Source organism: Lycium ferocissimum, chromosome 4 (genome assembly GCF_029784015.1).
Source record: "Lycium ferocissimum isolate CSIRO_LF1 chromosome 4, AGI_CSIRO_Lferr_CH_V1, whole genome shotgun sequence".
In the NCBI taxonomy this organism is placed as follows: Eukaryota; Viridiplantae; Streptophyta; class Magnoliopsida; order Solanales; family Solanaceae; genus Lycium; species Lycium ferocissimum.
In genome coordinates, this window is record NC_081345.1 from 42,220,971 (window position 1) to 42,239,104 (window position 18,134).

The 18,134-nt window shown below is 35.5% G+C and overlaps 1 protein-coding gene across 2 annotated transcripts; it reads right to left on the reverse strand.

The window, feature by feature from the left end:
• Positions 1 to 1,468: 1,468 nt before the first annotated feature.
• On the reverse strand, positions 1,469 to 17,343 carry LOC132053055 (myosin-9-like). 2 transcript variants are annotated; one of them, XM_059444862.1, is made up of 25 exons: positions 17,209 to 17,343; positions 16,236 to 16,379; positions 15,959 to 16,104; positions 15,720 to 15,876; positions 14,780 to 14,838; positions 14,507 to 14,666; positions 14,260 to 14,409; positions 14,047 to 14,183; positions 13,816 to 13,962; positions 13,629 to 13,730; positions 13,495 to 13,552; positions 13,308 to 13,409; positions 8,582 to 8,619; positions 8,313 to 8,439; positions 8,024 to 8,206; positions 6,911 to 7,042; positions 6,724 to 6,833; positions 6,518 to 6,578; positions 5,666 to 5,843; positions 4,232 to 4,437; positions 4,030 to 4,149; positions 3,235 to 3,333; positions 2,762 to 3,013; positions 2,465 to 2,604; positions 1,469 to 1,607 (listed from the first exon to the last, which is right to left on the reverse strand). In XM_059444862.1, the coding sequence occupies exons 1-25, from the start codon at positions 17,341 to 17,343 to the stop codon at positions 1,553 to 1,555; spliced, it is 3,198 nt and encodes a 1,065-aa protein (XP_059300845.1). In that variant the 3' UTR covers positions 1,469 to 1,552. The 2 variants fall into 2 exon arrangements, with proteins under 2 accessions (XP_059300845.1, XP_059300846.1); XM_059444863.1 differs by lacking the exons at positions 1,469 to 1,607; positions 2,465 to 2,604 and having other exon boundaries at positions 2,846 to 3,013; positions 3,224 to 3,333.
• Between the last annotated feature and the right edge of the window lie 791 nt (positions 17,344 to 18,134).

The window sequence follows — 18,134 nt, forward strand, 5'->3', positions numbered from 1 at the left end:
TCTCTATTAGTAAGATTGTTGACAAGAACAATCTTCAAAGTTATATGTTGCCAAATGCCAACAACCAACAGATGGATCCCCGACTACAGTAAGACCTAACATCTTCAGAGTTATATGATTAAGGCAAAACTACTGAAGATACAAGTATTTTTCTATATTTAGTTGGAGAAGGAAGATGCAAACTTTTGTTTCAATTATCGAAGGAAGATGCAGCACTTAACTTCTCAAGGGGTCCCCCTTCATATACTACTGTTGCTAAAAAATGCTTAGATTTGGAGTTCTGGTGGGATCAATTGCACTAGTGATCCTACGATCACATCCAATGATCCAAAGTTTCAATGACAACAAAAGGGACAACAAGAAGGAGACCCCAATTTAAATATAGAAGGTTATAGAGGATTCTCAGGCGCTGCATCTTATAAAAAAGACAAAAGAAATATGCATTTATAGTAAGCTATGATACCACAAGTTGAAAATGCATGAGGAAGAAAGAAGATAAAAAAATGGTTAATTCTTCTTCCAACAAAAAAACCTAGTCCTAAGTAAGAAAATACTATTGACAATAAAAAAGCAGGTACGAATAATAAAAAAAAAAAGACATTGTATCGCTTGATATATGTTGCTACTCATCACCTTTCACCGCCAATCTTGATTCACAACGCCACAGATATGAGTGATAGCAAATGAATCATCTATAAGGCATACTTTTCTAGATACAGGATGCTTCAAATATGACTTAGCAGTTCATCACAAACACTAAAGCTTATGAATCTAATGCAACAGTAGCCAGGAAAATGACGAGAGAAATAATTCTTCATGTGAATAAACATCCATTTCAAGTGTTTCCAAGATATCACCTGTATCTGGGACTTCGTAAAATTTCCAGAAGACCTACCATGAGAACTTGACAAATTCTAGAAACTTCCCAACATAATTGCCAATATACCCTTTAGATCCCCAGCCCGATCTTGCAAAACAGGAAGTTGATCATGTTTAAATTATCATTTCCATCAAGTAGTCCACAATGATTCGACCAGTTATGACCAATTTAGTTTGTTATAAGAAATCGTCCAAGCTGAGTAGTTCAGTAGTTCATTTTTCTTTCTTTTCGTTTGATGAATCAAATAAATCATTTCATTAATATGCACCAAGGTGATGCCGAAGTTACAAGAATTTCGAAGGTGTTTGAAAAATCCATTCCATTGTCTATACATAATGGAATGCTTTCTTTACACCGACAGTATAGATACAATAAGCTCTTGATTATCCATGTGCTTTTCGACTCCTTCAAGCATCCCTTTTTCCTTTCTCTTCATATTAACCAAAAGATGTAAAGGTTGCTAACCTCCGTATTTTCCTCCTCTCTATCCCCACTTTTATCCTCCAAGATGCTAGTTTCTGCATTAGTTCTAGGGAGTACCCAAGAGTGGACAAAGAATGCACCATAGTCCAAGGTTCTGTTGCATAGTTGGAGTGAAGGAGCAAATGATTGGTGTCTTCTCAATTCTTCTTGCACATACAACACTGGTTATAATGATGCATTCCCTCTTCCTCAGGTTATGCGCCGTGAGTATAGCATCCCAAGCAGCACTCCTTGTAAAAGATATCTAGAAAATATGATATTAAGACTAATTTGTTTATGTTATCTTATATGTGTATATTATAAGCTAACATAAATATATGCCAATTCTTATCTTGGCTGAGAATTTTGCCATGAGAAGCAGTTCTAAAGCAAACGAAGTTAAGCAATCTGATGCCTCTGAACCGCTTACAGAAATCTATCAATGATTGAACTCAAATAACATCATTTCATTTATAATCAAATCAAATATTTAACTCAAATAGTGTCATATATTTAGAATCAAACTGGTAACTAACACTTTTATCTAAAGCAGATTTTTGAAAGAGAACTCTATTCTTCAAATTCATTGGTTTTGATATCTTGTATGTTTTGGACTTATGAATGTCCTACATGTGTAAGAGATTACCTAGATTTCTGTAAATTGAAACCCAACCCCCCCCCCCCCCCCCCTTCCACCACAATCTTTGGATTCCTTTTGATACACTTTGATTCCTATTTATCCTCTTTTTGTCAAATAAATATTTAATTGCAGAAGATTTTCAATTATAATAAGGTAAACTATTTAAGGTTCATATGAGATTTGGACAATTAAAAGCAGAACATGATGTCAGCACTTGATAAAAGAATCCTGATTAATTTCTGCAGTTAATTCCTGAAATTCAATCCTCTCTCACATGAAATTGGTAGAAAGAACAACCGGTAGTTTCATTCAGAAATAGAACTCTCGAGTTTGGATTTCAGTATTAGATGGTTCAAAACGAATCCTCCCTGCCGCCAAATTATATTTTAAGAAGCATTACTGTTTTGACTCAAAAGTTGGTGATCTTTGTTCTTACAAGGTGAAAGGACTAAATCTGGTACCAATTATTCGAGTAAAGCTACCTGTTAACAGAATCCTGAAGTTGTTGAACTTTTCTTTCAGTTTCTTCTAACTTCCGGCACTTCTCTTTATTTGATTCCTGAACTTCAGCACTTTTCCTTTCAGAATCATCAGCACGCTGCTTTTCTTTTTGATATAACACCTATCAATACGTATAAGCATGAGAACATCAACCATATGTAACTGGAAAAAGATGAATGCTTTCACCTATTTTTCTATATCTTCTCTGCTCATTTTAGGGTTTTAGGGTGTGAAGCTGAAAAGGTGTGGGGATCACTCAATGAGCTGACTGTTCATACCTTTAAATTTTCCACTTCCGCAGTTAAAGCTTCAATTCTTTCGTCATCCTCAACTGGAACAGGCTTCTTTTCAACAATTGAAGAGTCTATTGGTTTCTTTTCAACAATTGAAGAGTCTCCTTCAATTGCTTTTGGAGCAGCTTCGTGTTCCCTGATGGGCATTGTATTTGTTTCATTCACTTTTCTTTGCATGTCGTGCAATGAATTCTGCAATTTTGCTATTTGCTGGTCCTTTTCCTCTTCCAATTCCATCTGCAAGGGATTTTTCTATTTGTGATTTGCCAAATGCTTCAAATAGTTCAACTTTCTCAAAATCTAAAACTCATAGTAACCCACAAGCCCAATTGACAAGTCTGTTTAAACTTTCAGGTAATATCTTACTTTACTAATGCTATCCAAGTAAAATCCCCATATGTGTAACAAATGTAGTGCAGGGAAAAAAAGATTTTATCTGCTTAGTACAAGTATATCACCCTTAGACGTTTCTCCAACTGCAACTGCAATCTAAGTTCTTCAACCTGCTTTTCAAGCTTATCCTTTGCCTCTTTAAGTGCGCCTGTTTCTCTTGAAGCCTGAAGTATTTGAAATGTATTTTAGCAATCCATTGAATTTAAGGAACATATTTGTAACATTCAACAGATTAACCAATCAAATTTCAAGCAACAATTATGACGCACTCTTCTGTATTTCACGTAGAAAAAGCCAATCCCGATTCTCGCAGCAGGAAATTTAGGATGATCATGTCACCAAAAATGAAACCAAAATGAAACTGGAAAAGAATAGAGAGAATGCACTAGCTAAGACTAATGACTTACGCCTGATTTTCTTTCAAACGCATGCTTTACAATGTGCATACCTGTGTTTACCCGACGTGACCACTTGCACTTAAATATTTTAACATTCAAAGTAAGCGATGTACTTCCAATTAGTACAGTTCCTATATTAAAAAGATATGAATACTTCTGATCTGTTATTAATACTCATTCATGCATTCTAACCACATGTTCACAAGGTTCACTAACAGGATCTTCATAGACACTTGTTACTTTCCACGAAAACCTTCAGAGAAGTAATTAAACAACCCCTTCATATACTTTTCTTATGTAAAGAACAGTAGCAAATAAGTGAACCGTGTACCACTTCAGTAATCAAGCCCTATCTAGCATGTAGATCATCCAGCTCATTCAAATAGTGACTCCTTTGCTATGCTAAGGAAAGTGGAAAAATATGACACAGGTTCTAGAAGAGTATAGAAATCCAGAAGTTACCATCTTTAGTTTGCGAAGCTCCCTCCTCGCGACAATTCCCCTCCATCTGCATTGTGTTAGGATTGATGCCCATATGAGCTTCTTATAGTATGAAAAGAGTTTGTGACGACGCTCATAGGCCTGCAAATATCTTATCTTGTCAACACTTGGGAACAAACTTTGTAAGGCCTCTGAATCAATACATAATACCCAATAAACTAACCTGTATAATAACTGCTCCCCTCGTTTGTTTTTCATATCTGAACTTAGCTCGTGCAGCTGCCACTCGAATTCCAGTCTGAAAAGCGATGGCTGCTAATTTAAGTTTGGTGTAGGATTTTCTGGCCAAATGTCCACGAAACTTTGTTTGGATTCTGAGAGAAGCAGCCTCTCTTTTCAAGGTGACATACAATTTGAAAGCAAACCTTGCTGAAGCATATGACAGAGTGAGCACATAAATTTATTGAAGGCAGAAAAACTGAGCAGCCTATAGGAATGGTAGACTAGGGAAAAAGCTTTTTCCAAAATGTGTGTTCAGTTCTAAAAAAGCGTGAATATACAGTTATTATTTCCGCGGTGCTCATTTTTACAACCACGAAACATGCATAAGTGATTCAAGTATAAGCACCTAACGAGGAGGATGTCAGAGTGATGGTATTACTATCATAACTAATTGAGCACTTGTGTTACATTCTAAGCTGCCAAATTACATTGGAAGAGCCCTTAGATCATGTGATGAAAGGACATTATGGGAAATCTAATTAATGGTTAGAAACTCTGTGAAAGGCAAAAACAATAAATATTCTGAGAAACAAGAAGTATCTATCCAGGAAAGAAAGTCCAACTGATTATATTATTAGGAATGTCCAAAGAAGAAAGTGATGATAGTTTTAAAAAATGGGCTCTGGTTCAGTGGCAAGCAGTCAGCTCTGGCATCCTCTTAGATAGAGGCCACGCAGGTTCGATTCTCCCTCGAAGCACTATTCATTTCCAAAAAAAAAAAATGACAGTACAGATATGAAAGCAAAGTTGATTTGTTAGCATGAACTAGCTTGGTAAGCCATACTACTCTGACCTTCAAACAGGGAACCTTCAAACAATTATAGGGATATCATCTGGACCACATGCTTTTTTTAAATCCTCGAGTTTTTCATGGCATCCTTCACTTTTGTAGGCCTAAATCTACTAGGTGTAGCCTAGTAGCTAAAATCTTCATGCACAGATGTATGGAGTTCTTTAAAGCTATCCTACTGATTCAAGTTGAACAATCAATAAAAAATAGCATCTCCATCTCTCTTTGATCTCATTATATCCTGTAAAATATCATCTTTAATACACTCAAGCTGGTTTATCTTTACTCATCTTCTCCCTAATGTGGAAAATAGAGAATATACTAAGATTAAAATAAAATTCATTCTCTTGTTAACACGTTGCAACCTGATCAATGTACAAGGGGAGAACTCGCTAATGGAATTCCTTTTATTTAACTGGATAGTAAAGGAATTGAGGGAGCAATAGATTACATGATTAAGCTACCAAAATGCCCCAGTAAGTGGAAAAAATGAAACTTAGTACATGGGTAAAACATCTAACATTCAAAACAAAGTCCACAATGTGAGATAGACCGGGCAAAGAGATAATAATAATAATAACAAACCTCGACACAAGGATTGTAAGCAAATTGCAGCCTTCTGCAAAGAAACATAATATCTCCTAGAAATATGAGATCTAGTTTCCTTTTGTATTGTCTTAACTGCAGCGGATAGCTTTACTGCTCTGTGTTCATCTAACTCGGCCATCTGCCCTGCTCTCAGGAAAACCTTTGTTTTTCCAATCTGCAAAACAATTATAGCAACCCTATCTGAAGAATAACTCGATTCATGAATTTGGGAAGTTATTTTGAATGAAAGAAAAAGAACGATCAAACTTAAAATGCTCCTTGTAACATGTAAATGACAATATTGTGGAGAGCTTTTCTGAACATCAACTCAACTACAGATATCAGCAGCGCCTAGTAATAGGATTAGCAAATTTTACTAGCAATGCTCAAGTATATGCAACTATCTATCAGAAAAAGAACATACAATCATTGCAAGTAAAACAGAGAATATCAGTAGTCTAGATATTGAGAACAATTTATCCGACATGCTCGAAGTGCATGACCATAATTCCTTTTATTTTTATTTTTTTTTGGCAACAAGAAAGGGAAAGAAAAAAAAAAAAAAAGACAAAGAACTTTTATTTAAAAATCCGAACTTGCTACTTGACAGATGAGACTTTTTAACTGAGGTAGGCCTTGCAAGGTAGGTAAAATTGGTATAAATTTTAAGGATTGGGCTACATTCATCAAGATGATGGTGAAGGAAATTTAAATTTCCCCTACAGTACAAAGAGCACTGAATGAAATGGCACAAAATTATGTACACATAAAAGTGAATAATTCGATACTATTGAACTCGATTTTTAAGAAATAAAATTAGTTTTCTAAAATAGCAAGATAAACATCAACCTGATAACCAGCAAGCCCCGTCTTTTCTAGTATCTTTTTGCACGCAACTTCTTCATCAACACTGCCCACAAACAAGTTAAAGCAAGATAGTATTTCAGCAGAGAGTCAAGAAGTCAGACTTCTAATAACCAAACTTTTTGGGGAAACCACAAAGATCCTTTTCTTTGGGGGGGTGGAGAGGGATCAGGAACAAGACCAGTACTTACTGCTCTTCCGAGACCTCTGGAGCAAGAAGACCAAATCGATTCATAAACTCAGAAAATGTCTTATGCGTAGGATAGCCAGCACAACTAATTCTAATTGCCTCTAGAACACCCTTCAATCAACAAAATATAAGCACTTAATTCAAGAATTAAAAGAAATTTTGCATAAGAAAATGTGAAATTTACTCACACCACAACGTAGCTGCTGCATAATGTTAACATTCTCAAATATTGCAGGTTTCAAAAGACTGTTAGGCTTCACGCATCTGATATAATGAGGTTCTGTAGAATTCAGAGTTTCCATCAATGATTGGAGTTGTAACTGCAACAGTGAAATTGGACAATTAGATTCTTTCATCTATTTAAAGAAATACTAGGATCTAGGCTGTTAGTTTTTTGATGAAAAATATTCTTAGATCACAAAAATCTAAGAGGACATAATGGATAAAGTAATACATAGAATTAAAACTAGATGGTTGAAATGGAGAATGATATGATAGCGATATGAGACAGGATAATACCTACCGAATATAAGGCAAGTTTATTATGGTTATTGATTAGCAATGTTAATGAGAGTGGATGTTGGACTCTAAAGTGTACCATATCCGCGAGATGAGTGTCAAAAATCGCAGAATTAAGATGGATATGCAATGATACAATAATAGACAGGATTAGAACGACCATATCCCCGCACTTTTATACCTAATATTCCTTAATGAGTAGATACTTAACTAGGAGATTGCAAGTAGAACACAACGGATAAATTGATAGAATGTCGCCAGAGATGGTCTGGTCATGTCCTATATGGGCCTTCACACATACTGGTTGCAACTGTGGTACAATGATATTGTATTGAATGTACTAAAAGTGGACGGTAGACCTCAAATCACACAAGGGGAAGTTGTCTAAAAAAAAAACCTACAATCTTTCAACATACATGAGGACTTAGCTTATAGCATAACACAATGGAAACAAACAATTCATATATGAAATACCAATTAGTTGTGATTAAGGCCTTAGTTGTTGTTTTTGCACTTACATTAGGTCTCGTGTTTGTCAGGAGTCTTTTTGGTTTGCTTAGAGATTTGTACTTCATGTAGGAACAGTGTTGAGAGTTATAAAACCCCCCCAATTTACAACCCTGATTTGATTTAATCTACAAATTATTAAGCATTGGGATGAAACAGAATGGAGCTGAAAGGATATTGTGGACTCATATAGCCGATCAAACTAATTTGCTATTGATGCTCAATTGATTGATTGATTACCAAATTTCATAAGAAGTATATAAGTTAGTAACTACCTTGAAACGAGCACCAATGGATGAGAACTTGGAAGATTTGGATGAAGATTTAGTTGACTCCTCAGAAACAGGAGGAAAAAGGCCCACTACAAATGGGCATTTAGAAGCACTTAACAAATCCTGATGTTCAGGAACAACATAGTCTTTGTTCTTATCCAAAAATTGATCAGACTGATATTGAACCTGTTGAGAAAAAAACAAAACATTTAAAACAAGTAGCAATAAGGCTCCATATACACCATAGAAGCAATTGACTAGAGTTCTAAGAAAATACAAAATGTCATATTACCTCTCCAGCATAATGAGCAATGGTAAAATCAGTGCGGGACAATTTTGGTTTGATAAAGCGTTTGTTGGTCTTGAATATCTGATAAAGCTTTTGCGAGAATGTTTCATGAGTTGACTTGGGGAACATACTGGAAAAGTCCATTTCAAAGAAAACATGATTAGATCATTCCTCTCTTTCTCAGGAGCTCATATAAAGCATTTAGACACTAATTGTAGGGCCACAACAGCAGCATAATATCCACAGCTAAAATGACTTGTTACATATCTTACCAGGCTTCATCAAGAAGAGCAATGATGCCGCCAGGTTTCTGTAAACAGCAATACAAGTCAATTCATGATATGCCACTTCCATGGTACAGTGATTTAAATAAAGTGTTACGATTGTAGAGTAGTGTTGGTAAGGGATGAACCAAGGTAATCAAGTCTAGCTAACAAAAGCATGGTGCTTTTGCTGAATATGAGCTCACTTAAAACTTCAGAGATACTCCTAAGAATAAACAATAAGAAGATTGCAAGACTGCAGGTAAGGTAGACTGCACAGACTCTTTGAAATATGTATATAAAAAGAGTCCATCTACGGATTGTATGAGGGGTTTCCTATATTAAATGTTCTAGTTTCAGATTCTTAATTTGCTTACCTTAAAAGGTATGATTCCAGATGAGTTCCTAAACAATGTTACAAAGAATAAAGCAAAGAGAAACACAGGTAGAGTTTATCCGGGAGATAGGATATGGCCATGGACATGAATTCAGATAAAGAAATGTCAACTAGACGGAGGGTTCTTGGACCGCATGACAGCTATTCTCTATACTACTGATAAAGAACAAAATATTGGACCTTAGCCTAAGTTTTCATATGTCAATAATGCTCCTTAGTTTTAATTTAATTTTACATACATTTTTCATAATTCGAATATTTATTAAAGTTATACCAAGTTGGTACTGTATTTGGAAAAATTAAATAATAAAAGCATGTACTAAGCCTCCCAAAAATCTATCTAATCATCCATAAAAAGCTGATCTTCCTATTTAAACAAAAATACAAAATTGAACAAAAGAGAACTCTTGCAACACAGAATCAACTCTCGACTCTTTTAAAAGCCTTTTATTCATACTCCAAATAGCCCAATAAATGCAGAAAAGGGTGCTGTCTTTCCAGCCTCCTCCTGTTAGCGTCCAACCTGCTTGTCCTCCAACTTATCACCATTTCTGCCATGGTTTGCAAAAAACCGTGATATTATAGGCCAAAAAGTACCAGTAAGGAGAAGCCCACAATGTGACAAAGGCTAGCCAGCGTCCCGCTAACAAATCTTTCATTTAAGCTCTTTCATGAAATGCATCACGTAATAATTGTTCTATCTTGAAAATTTAGATACTTCTCTTTCCATCAATCAACTATACTTCAATCACAAACTAATGGGTTGGGAGTACTTTTCTTTAATAGGTGAAATGATTTATTTTATGGAAGCATCCAAGGGGGTGCAAACTATAATTAATCAAGGTGTCTTAGAAAAGAAATGTGAAACCCAAAAAAAGTAGCAAACTCACAATAGTTAAAAGATACTTAAAGCTATACATGTAACTTAAACTATATAAGAAATAACTTACCATAAATATAGAAATTACTTTGATTCTGTTGGGTCCATCCCTTATTTTAGGGAAGAAAACACTTCCCTTGTTTTGAGTAATAAAACACTTCCCTTGTTTTAGGAAATAAAACATCTTTTATTCGGCAATTTGGCGTTTCGTTTGCTCGAATGACATCAATAGGTTACTCACACCATAAATAGGGAGAGCTTTTCTCATTTGCTAAACACACAAAGCAACACATCCCGAAGAGAAAAATGCAGAAATAAAAAACTAAAGTGAGAGAATTTTTGTGTGGTAAAATTCTTCAGTGTCGTTGGGATTGGGGTTGTGATAGGTAAATAATTGTAATATTTCTTCTTTAATAAGATGGCAACGTGGATAGAATTCTATAAATCCGTGTGTGTTATTTATTCTTCGCTTACATCGCGGCGTAAGTAGGTTCTGTCTACAGATTAGCATTTGGGGTCGTGTGAAATTTATCGCTTACAAGGTCGGATTTAGGATTTTAAATCCTAACAAAGGTGTGTTGTGATTTAGAAACGACGGGAGGCGAAGATGGTACGACGCACGGCATCGGGATGGTAGCAGATTTTATTCTCAAGATTATTTATATTGAACCTGAGAAAGAATTAAATATTGGCAAAGGAAAAGACACCGCAGATATGATGAAGGTATTGTCGATATGTATGAGAAACGCCCGGTAAATAATAAGGTATTTCTTGAAGAAACTATTTCGTAAAGATGATGGAAAATGCTCGTGTTGCCGCAACGTAAATGAATTAATACCATTGTAAATCAATTCGTAAAAATTGATTTTCTAATTTCCATAAATGAGAGCGTTAGTAATTTTCATAAAGTTCAACGATGTTAGGGATCTATTTAAACAGTTACTCGCTTTTTAATGTTGAAAACGGAAATTTGGTACTGTATTTGGAAAAATCGAAGTCAAGGAATGGCGGGGGTCAAATAGACGAAAAGCATGTACTAAGGCAACACAACACGCCGCCACGGAAGAAAATCTATCGACGTCTTTCATAAAAGCGGGAATCTTTTATTCATACTCCGGAGACATTAATTTATGTCAAATGGATCCTCGTGGAAGATTACAAAATAGACATGTTCCAAAGAAACCCCGGGTGATGATGAGGGATATGATCTCAATTTTGTAACGGGTCTTGGAAGGTGGCGAAAGGTGCTATTTCCAGCCTCCAGTCGTCCTGTGGTAGCTCTCGGGATGAAGCTGTTGGTGACAAATGGCTTAATTCTAAAACGTGGACCTTCATACGTATTCGGAAACAAAAGCGATTTCGAAGGTCCAAATGCGGGGAGTTCCCCCTCGAGGATCAAACTACGTGCGATGATTCAAACCGTGCGAAGGTTTATTTATAAAAATAAATCCGATGTGTTTAGTGTATTCTCATGGTCGAGAATGAAACAAACCCCAGTTGAAGTGTTTGAGGTCCGACATGGCGGAGAATACATTGATGGTGATTTCAAAACGGTATTGTGCCGATAATGGAATCAGCGAAGATGATGAAGACTATTCGGGAAACAAAAAATGGAGTAGGAATGAAAGAATGAACGAACGTTGTGTCGCCCAAGACCTCGATCAATACCGCGGCTTTCTTAATTAACCGAGGACCGTCGGTTCTTGGATTGAATTAATTCCGGTAAGTCCGGAGTTGCAAATCTTTCATTTCTCGTGTTGTTACGTTTATTATCATATGTTCATAATGATGATTTCACTTGATCCAAAATCAAAAGTGTTACTTTATCAGCGCGGTGTTATCGATTTTGGGATGAACAAAATGCAGGAATGTTGTCTTGATCAGTACCAAGAGGTACCGTACAAAGACAAGTTGTAAAAAAATTCGTAATCGACAAGGAATCGGAAATAGTCGATTCGAGGGGACTTTTCCGACAGGGACTTTGCACACGATACAGAGAACAAATGTTCTACGCCAGATCATCCAAAGATCGGCTCGATTCACGGAGTACTCTCCATCCCTCAACACATTCTTGAAAATCAAGTCGATGAATTAGATCTGCAATGAAGATGAGATGGACTTCGGCAAATCTCTTGCCAAAGGATCATTGCAAAACAAATGGGTTTATCAATCAACTGCATTATAAAGCAAGGTCATTTCGCAAAGGGATTTCTATCACAAACTAATGGGTTGGAAAGAGTACTTTCTCTTAATCGGTTGGAGATCGATTTGTCGAAGGATCAGCGTATACTTCAATGACAAACTAAAATGGACAAGATTTGCACGTATTTTAGTTGTCGGCCCGATTTACGAGCGAAAAGAATCCGTGGAAGTGGATATTGCAAACTCGAAAATAATTAATCAAGATGTGTCTCAGAAAAGAAATCAAAGTGTGAAGACAAATTAAAATTAGTCTTGAAGTGGGAGATTTGTTGGGTCCATCCTCAAAAACACTTTCTTGTTTTGAGGAAGCTTGTTTTAAGGAAGAAAACATCTTCCTTGTATTTGGCAAATTGTCAAGTGCTTGCTTGAGTCACCAATGACATCAATAGGTTCATCTCACACTATAAATAGGGAAAGGCTTTTCATTTGCTAACACACCAAATTGAAGAAGACAACACATCCCAAAGAGAGAAAAATCTAAGAGAAATACTCTTAGTGAAAGGCCTAAGTAAGAGAAGGTCTTTGAGAGAATTTTTAGTAAAAAATTCTTGAGTGTAATTGGGATTGGGGTTGTGAGGTTGAGTGTTGTAAACACTTGTAATATTTCTTCTTTAATAAGATCTGCAGCAGCAACGTGGACGTATATCGAGGGTGAACCACTATAAACGTGTGTGTTATTTATTCTTGCTACATCACGGCGTAGAGGTTCTAAGGAGATTGGTATGGTCCAAATTTGTGACCCTCCAATCTTCCCTTTTAATTCACAAATCGGATTTAGGATTTTAAATCCTAACAGATTCATATCTATAATTAATTCAACAATTATTTAACTGGGAATCTTTCCATTTAATTTGCTGCATGAATATTAAATGCATAACACAAATTATATTCTAATATTAAATGCATAACACAGATTATATTCTAACATTAACCAACTACTTGGAGTTTTACATATACTAGGATTATATTGAGATATGAACATATTCAACTTCTAACAATGTAAAATTAGAAACTTGTTCTCAAGGTTATGACTTATGAGTATTGCCCAGGCGTGTACAATAGTATTCAGAAAGCTAGAAGCCAAGAAGACTCTGACCAAATAAATATCCATGTCAACTATTAGTACTAGCATTAGTTGCACAAGTTTCATTGCTCATGCAGCAATGGAATAATAGACAAATGACAACTACAATGCGCAACAGATATATTTGTATACATGAGAAGAAAAGGAATCACGATAAACCAAATGATATTACCTTTTCAATAAGATCTAGAACATCCTGGTTGTCCACAAATTCTATATAGCTCCAATCTATCTCTTCCTTAGTGTATTCCTCCTGCTCCATCTTGAACATGTGCTGAAAAAAGACAAATTTCACAGTAGCTTAGTTGTGCTTAGCAAAAACGCACAGAACTGCTTCTATAGAATTTCAACTACCATACCTGGTTAAAATGTTGCTGCAGCTTCTCATTTGTATAATTAATACAGAATTGTTCAAAACTGGAAATAAAAGTTAGAAGAGTCAAATGCAAGACATCACATTTACTAGTTGTTTTGTTTTTGCACCAGTGCCTACCTATTACTTTTGAAACTTTCAAAACCATAAATGTCAAGAACACCAATTAGATATTTTGAGTTAGGATCTTGCCCAATGGAGTTATTTATTTTGTCCACCAACCTGTGAACAGTAGAAAGAATTTGCTATTAGTGTGAATGTAACAGATAAGACCACGGTAATCTGGATGTAACAGTAGAAATCATACCAGTCGAATAACCGAGAATATAATGTTTTAGCTAAGCCATCTCTGCTTACGGCTGCAGCTTCAGGATCAAGACTTCTCTTTATAACTTCTTCAGGAGTGACCATTACACGTCTTAATAGGGCATCCTCCAGTGCGGTAACATCACACCTGATAGAAGAATTAAATCAAATAAAAAACTCAATGAAAGAAAGAGCAAAGGAAGAATAGTGAAATATGAAGGGCAGAACATACATCAGAAGCTCGGCAGTAGTTTGAAGATGAAACCTAGATTTGTCATCTTTCACAACTGATGAATCAATTTCATCACCCTTTGCGAACTCTATATTACCAAGATGAAGAACAGAAGCCACAACACTAAAAATTGCCTCCTGAAGAAGAAACAGAGTAGCTTCTTAGAATCAGAAAGGAGAGTTGCAGGACAGATAAAAGCAACTAAAGAATTACCTGCTCTTTCTCGCTAATTCCAACAATATCCATTGCCCTCCTTATCTCAAGATAGTCATGAGCATCATTAACACCTACTAGTTCATAGCAATTTGATTGATTGAGATAGCGAAATGATTTGGGATCGCCTAACTTATACCTTTTGATCTCCTGTTAAAAATGGGAAACTGTCAAAAGGATATTGTGACAATCAAAACTAACCGAAGAGATGAAAGATATAAAAAGGAATAACATTGATGCAGATTACCTCCTGGGGTGCTGCACAGAGAAGATAGAAACAATGATAGTTCCGTTCAGGGTCTGAAACTTGGCAAACTCGAGATCTTTCAAGGAGATACGTCCTAATAGCTGCACCGGATATTCTTCCATTCTTGTCAAACTGAATCTCCACAAATTTACCGAAACGGCTGTAAACAACAGAGTCTAAGTTGCTTTCAGAAGCAAAAATTTTCAACTGATTGTTGAAGCAATTATGAGTCAAAACTTTTTTATTGGGAGCATGTGTAGAGCAGTATCTCACCTTGAATTGTTATTTCTAACTGTTTTGGCATTGCCAAATGCTTCAAGTACTGGATTAGACTGGAGATATAACAATCATGAGTTAAAAGAATAAGATAACCAATAGAGAAGGCTCTAAGAGAAATAGACAGAGAAACCTATCAGTTTGAACTTTGAAGCCCAGTCCACATGATTTAGACTGTTTAGATATGAAACAGAGCCTCTTGGAAATCGTTTAATTCAAATAAATGCAAAAGCCTTCAAAATTCTACAAAATGTTCACATACGCATTGACCCCTCTACAAACTTTCAATTAAGAAAGCTACTAGCAAATTCATTTAAACCAAATTTCATCTCTTGACGAATGGCATTCAAAAACTTCACTGTATATCTTATAAATTATTTAGTTCGTGAGTTTTACGTCAAGTCCACAGATTCTTTTCCAATATAATTTTTTTATATGTATTCTATATGACTTTTCATTAAAGTAATAGAATCATTGAATTTATTTCAAAAAATTACTCACAGTTTTTGAACCTTATATCATTTTCTTTGGCTTAATCCTATATCGAACTCCGCATTTTATGTGAATATGATACTTCATTTCCTTTTCCACGCATTCACATCTCCAACAATTAATCAATCAAACCTAACTAGTTGGAGTGTTATGAATTCTCTGTATCTATTCCACTCTATTCAGGCCAATTTCATTCCATCGCTTTCACATAACTATAACCTCAAGAACATACCATGTTTCTTTTGTTTGGTAAAGCAAACATAATGTTGCATATTCATATATATTCTTCTTATTTATGATTAGACAATGCACTCATGTCATGCAATTATATGTCTATATAGCTGAAATTGTGCAGAATTCAAGCCTCAAAGGAAAGTACAAGTTCCTAACTACCTGCCCTTGTTATTTTAAGAAGTAAAAGTGTTCAAATCTGCATTTAGCTTACCTCCAGTACTTGCTGTTCCACAGTCCGCCTTTGAGTGCCTTTATGGCCACCCAAATAGGCAAGATAGCGCATAAGCATTTTAGTAGTTTCAGTCTTACCAGCACCGCTTTCACCACTAACCAATATAGAATTGCTTTTACCCTCATTGATCATTGCCCTAATTCAGTTTCAAGATTTCAGTTACGATAGAATTATTTATCATGAGAAATATATGGAGTCGAAGTCGTATATAGAAGTACCTGTAAGCAGCATCAGCAATAGCAAAGACATGAGGACTTAGTTTACCAAGTGGTACTCCTTTGTATTTTTGCATCATGTGTCCATCATATAAATCAGGCAGCTTTTGGAACGGATTAATGGCTATAAGAATACTTCCAGTATATGTCTGCCATAATGTCAGAGTATGATATAATATTATAATAAAGCCATCTGTAGCTGCAGTTTCAACCATTTCATTCACCAAACTGAACATCAATTAAATTAAATTAAATTTTGAGCATCGGACTATAAACTTACATAGATTTCATTAAGTTGATATCTTGTTGCCAAATTATGTAAGACTCCAGGCTCATGCAGATATGAAAGTTCAGTCATGTCATCCACTCCTCCATCGGGAGCATCTTCATCCTTGGGGTAAGTTTTTGATAAAGTTGCTACAACCTAGAAGAAATGAAATGAAAATGTACAACATCACAAAGCCAGGTCATTGCCAGGTTAGAGATGTGTATTGTCAATTGGGATCGTGTCAATGTGGCTTAGAGCCTGTTTGGATGGGCTTAAAATAAGCAGAGGCTAACTTATTTTTTTTGGCTCTCTAGATAATAAAAAAAAATTATTTTTTAGGCTTATTTTAATACGCCAAATTATTTTTTAACTTATTTTAGTAACCAAATGACTTTAAAAAAAAAACAAAAAAACTAAAAACAGCTTATAAGCCAATCCAAACGGGCTCTTAGCCGAAAACTAGAGAGTTAGATGGCAGTAAATTAGAACAACTACAGTAAATCTTTCTTTTACCACTAGAATATAACAAAGAATAGCTAAAAGAATGTGCCAATATTTGTGGAAAGAAGGGTGAAATGAAAATACAGTTCAAGTACAGAATGAAGAAAATGGATACATATGGGTATGAAAGCCGCAAAAACCATACAGTTGCAAACTACCTAAGGTTGCATCAAACAAGACCAGGTGAGTCATGTATAGATATAAAAACCAATAACTCAAAGGAGACTAGTGAATTAGATACTTAGGATTCTTAGTATTTGAAAGACATTCTGAATTCCATCATCAGGATACTATATTTCAAGTCAATTTAGAAATTTAATCAATTAGGCTGTAGGAAAACCAGCTTTTCAGTTAAGTTAGACTTTGGTCACATAATTGAGTCTAGAGTCTAGAGTACATAATAAGATGCTATCTATGGAAAAACAAATAAAGCAAGAGTAACTTAATGAATGAATACTATTCAATGTAAAAGCGTTTGATATACCGTCCTCCCATCAGAGGTCTGAACCTGAACTTCCTGTCCGTTAACCTCTAATACTTGTGCATCAATCCAAGCAACTGATGGATCCTCAATCCACACATGAGAACCTACAGTGATATTTACTGGAATGCCCTGCATAGATAATTAAGATTCTTTTTTACTGTAGGAAAAGAATTAGTACTTCACAATTCACATCCTTATAAAAAGAGAATATAATTTGCACGATCTATGGATATACCAAGATGACACATCTAAACTGACATTCAGACATAAAATCAGCAACTGTTGTAAAATGCTAAGGGCTTAATAACTACTACTTTGTAGCCCCAGAATGTTAAATATGCCCTACGTATAAAAACAGGACAGCGAACTTTACAAGGCTTTGGTAAATGTTCACTTGCATCACATACACACAAGAGTTCCAAGGACAATTTCACACTAGTTATCCTGCTTTGACTTCTTTAAATCCAACTTAGCAAAAGCCTGAGCACCGCCTCACCCCTTACTCAACATAGCCTCCCCACTTACTCAACTGCAGCGAATCTTACCCAACATAGCCTCCCCCCTTACTCAGCATAGCCTCACCCCTTACTGGATCAGTATATCTGTTGGATTATAAAAAAGTACTCCCTCCGTCCCAGTTTAGTGTCTTACTTCCTTTTTTATCTGTCCCAAAAAAAAGTTTTTTCTATATTTAGTAAGTTGATAACTAAAACATCCTACATGACAAGATTATAGCCACAAGATTATAAGGACATTTTAGTACATTATATACATCTTTAATTTAGGACATTCATAAGTCTCTCTTTATTTCTTAAACTCCGTGATTAGTTAAACTAAGACAGTTAAATTAGGACGGAGGGAATAACTAGAAAAGAATACATCCTCTGATGCTGAATTCAAATGAATATAATTACTAGAGTACATCT

Bases quoted from the DNA above. Each gene is read 5' to 3' on its own strand.
- LOC132053055 (XM_059444862.1), bottom strand. From the start codon at position 17,343: ATGCAGGGCATTCCAGTAAATATCACTGTAGGTTCTCATGTGTGGATT. The intron at 15,877-15,958 runs GTACTTCTATAT...AAACTGAATTAG, and splicing joins ATTGCTGATGCTGCTTACAG to GGCAATGATCAATGAGGGTA. The intron at 8,620-13,307 runs GTAATATCATTT...TGCTGTTTACAG, and splicing joins TTCTAGATCTTATTGAAAAG to AAACCTGGCGGCATCATTGC.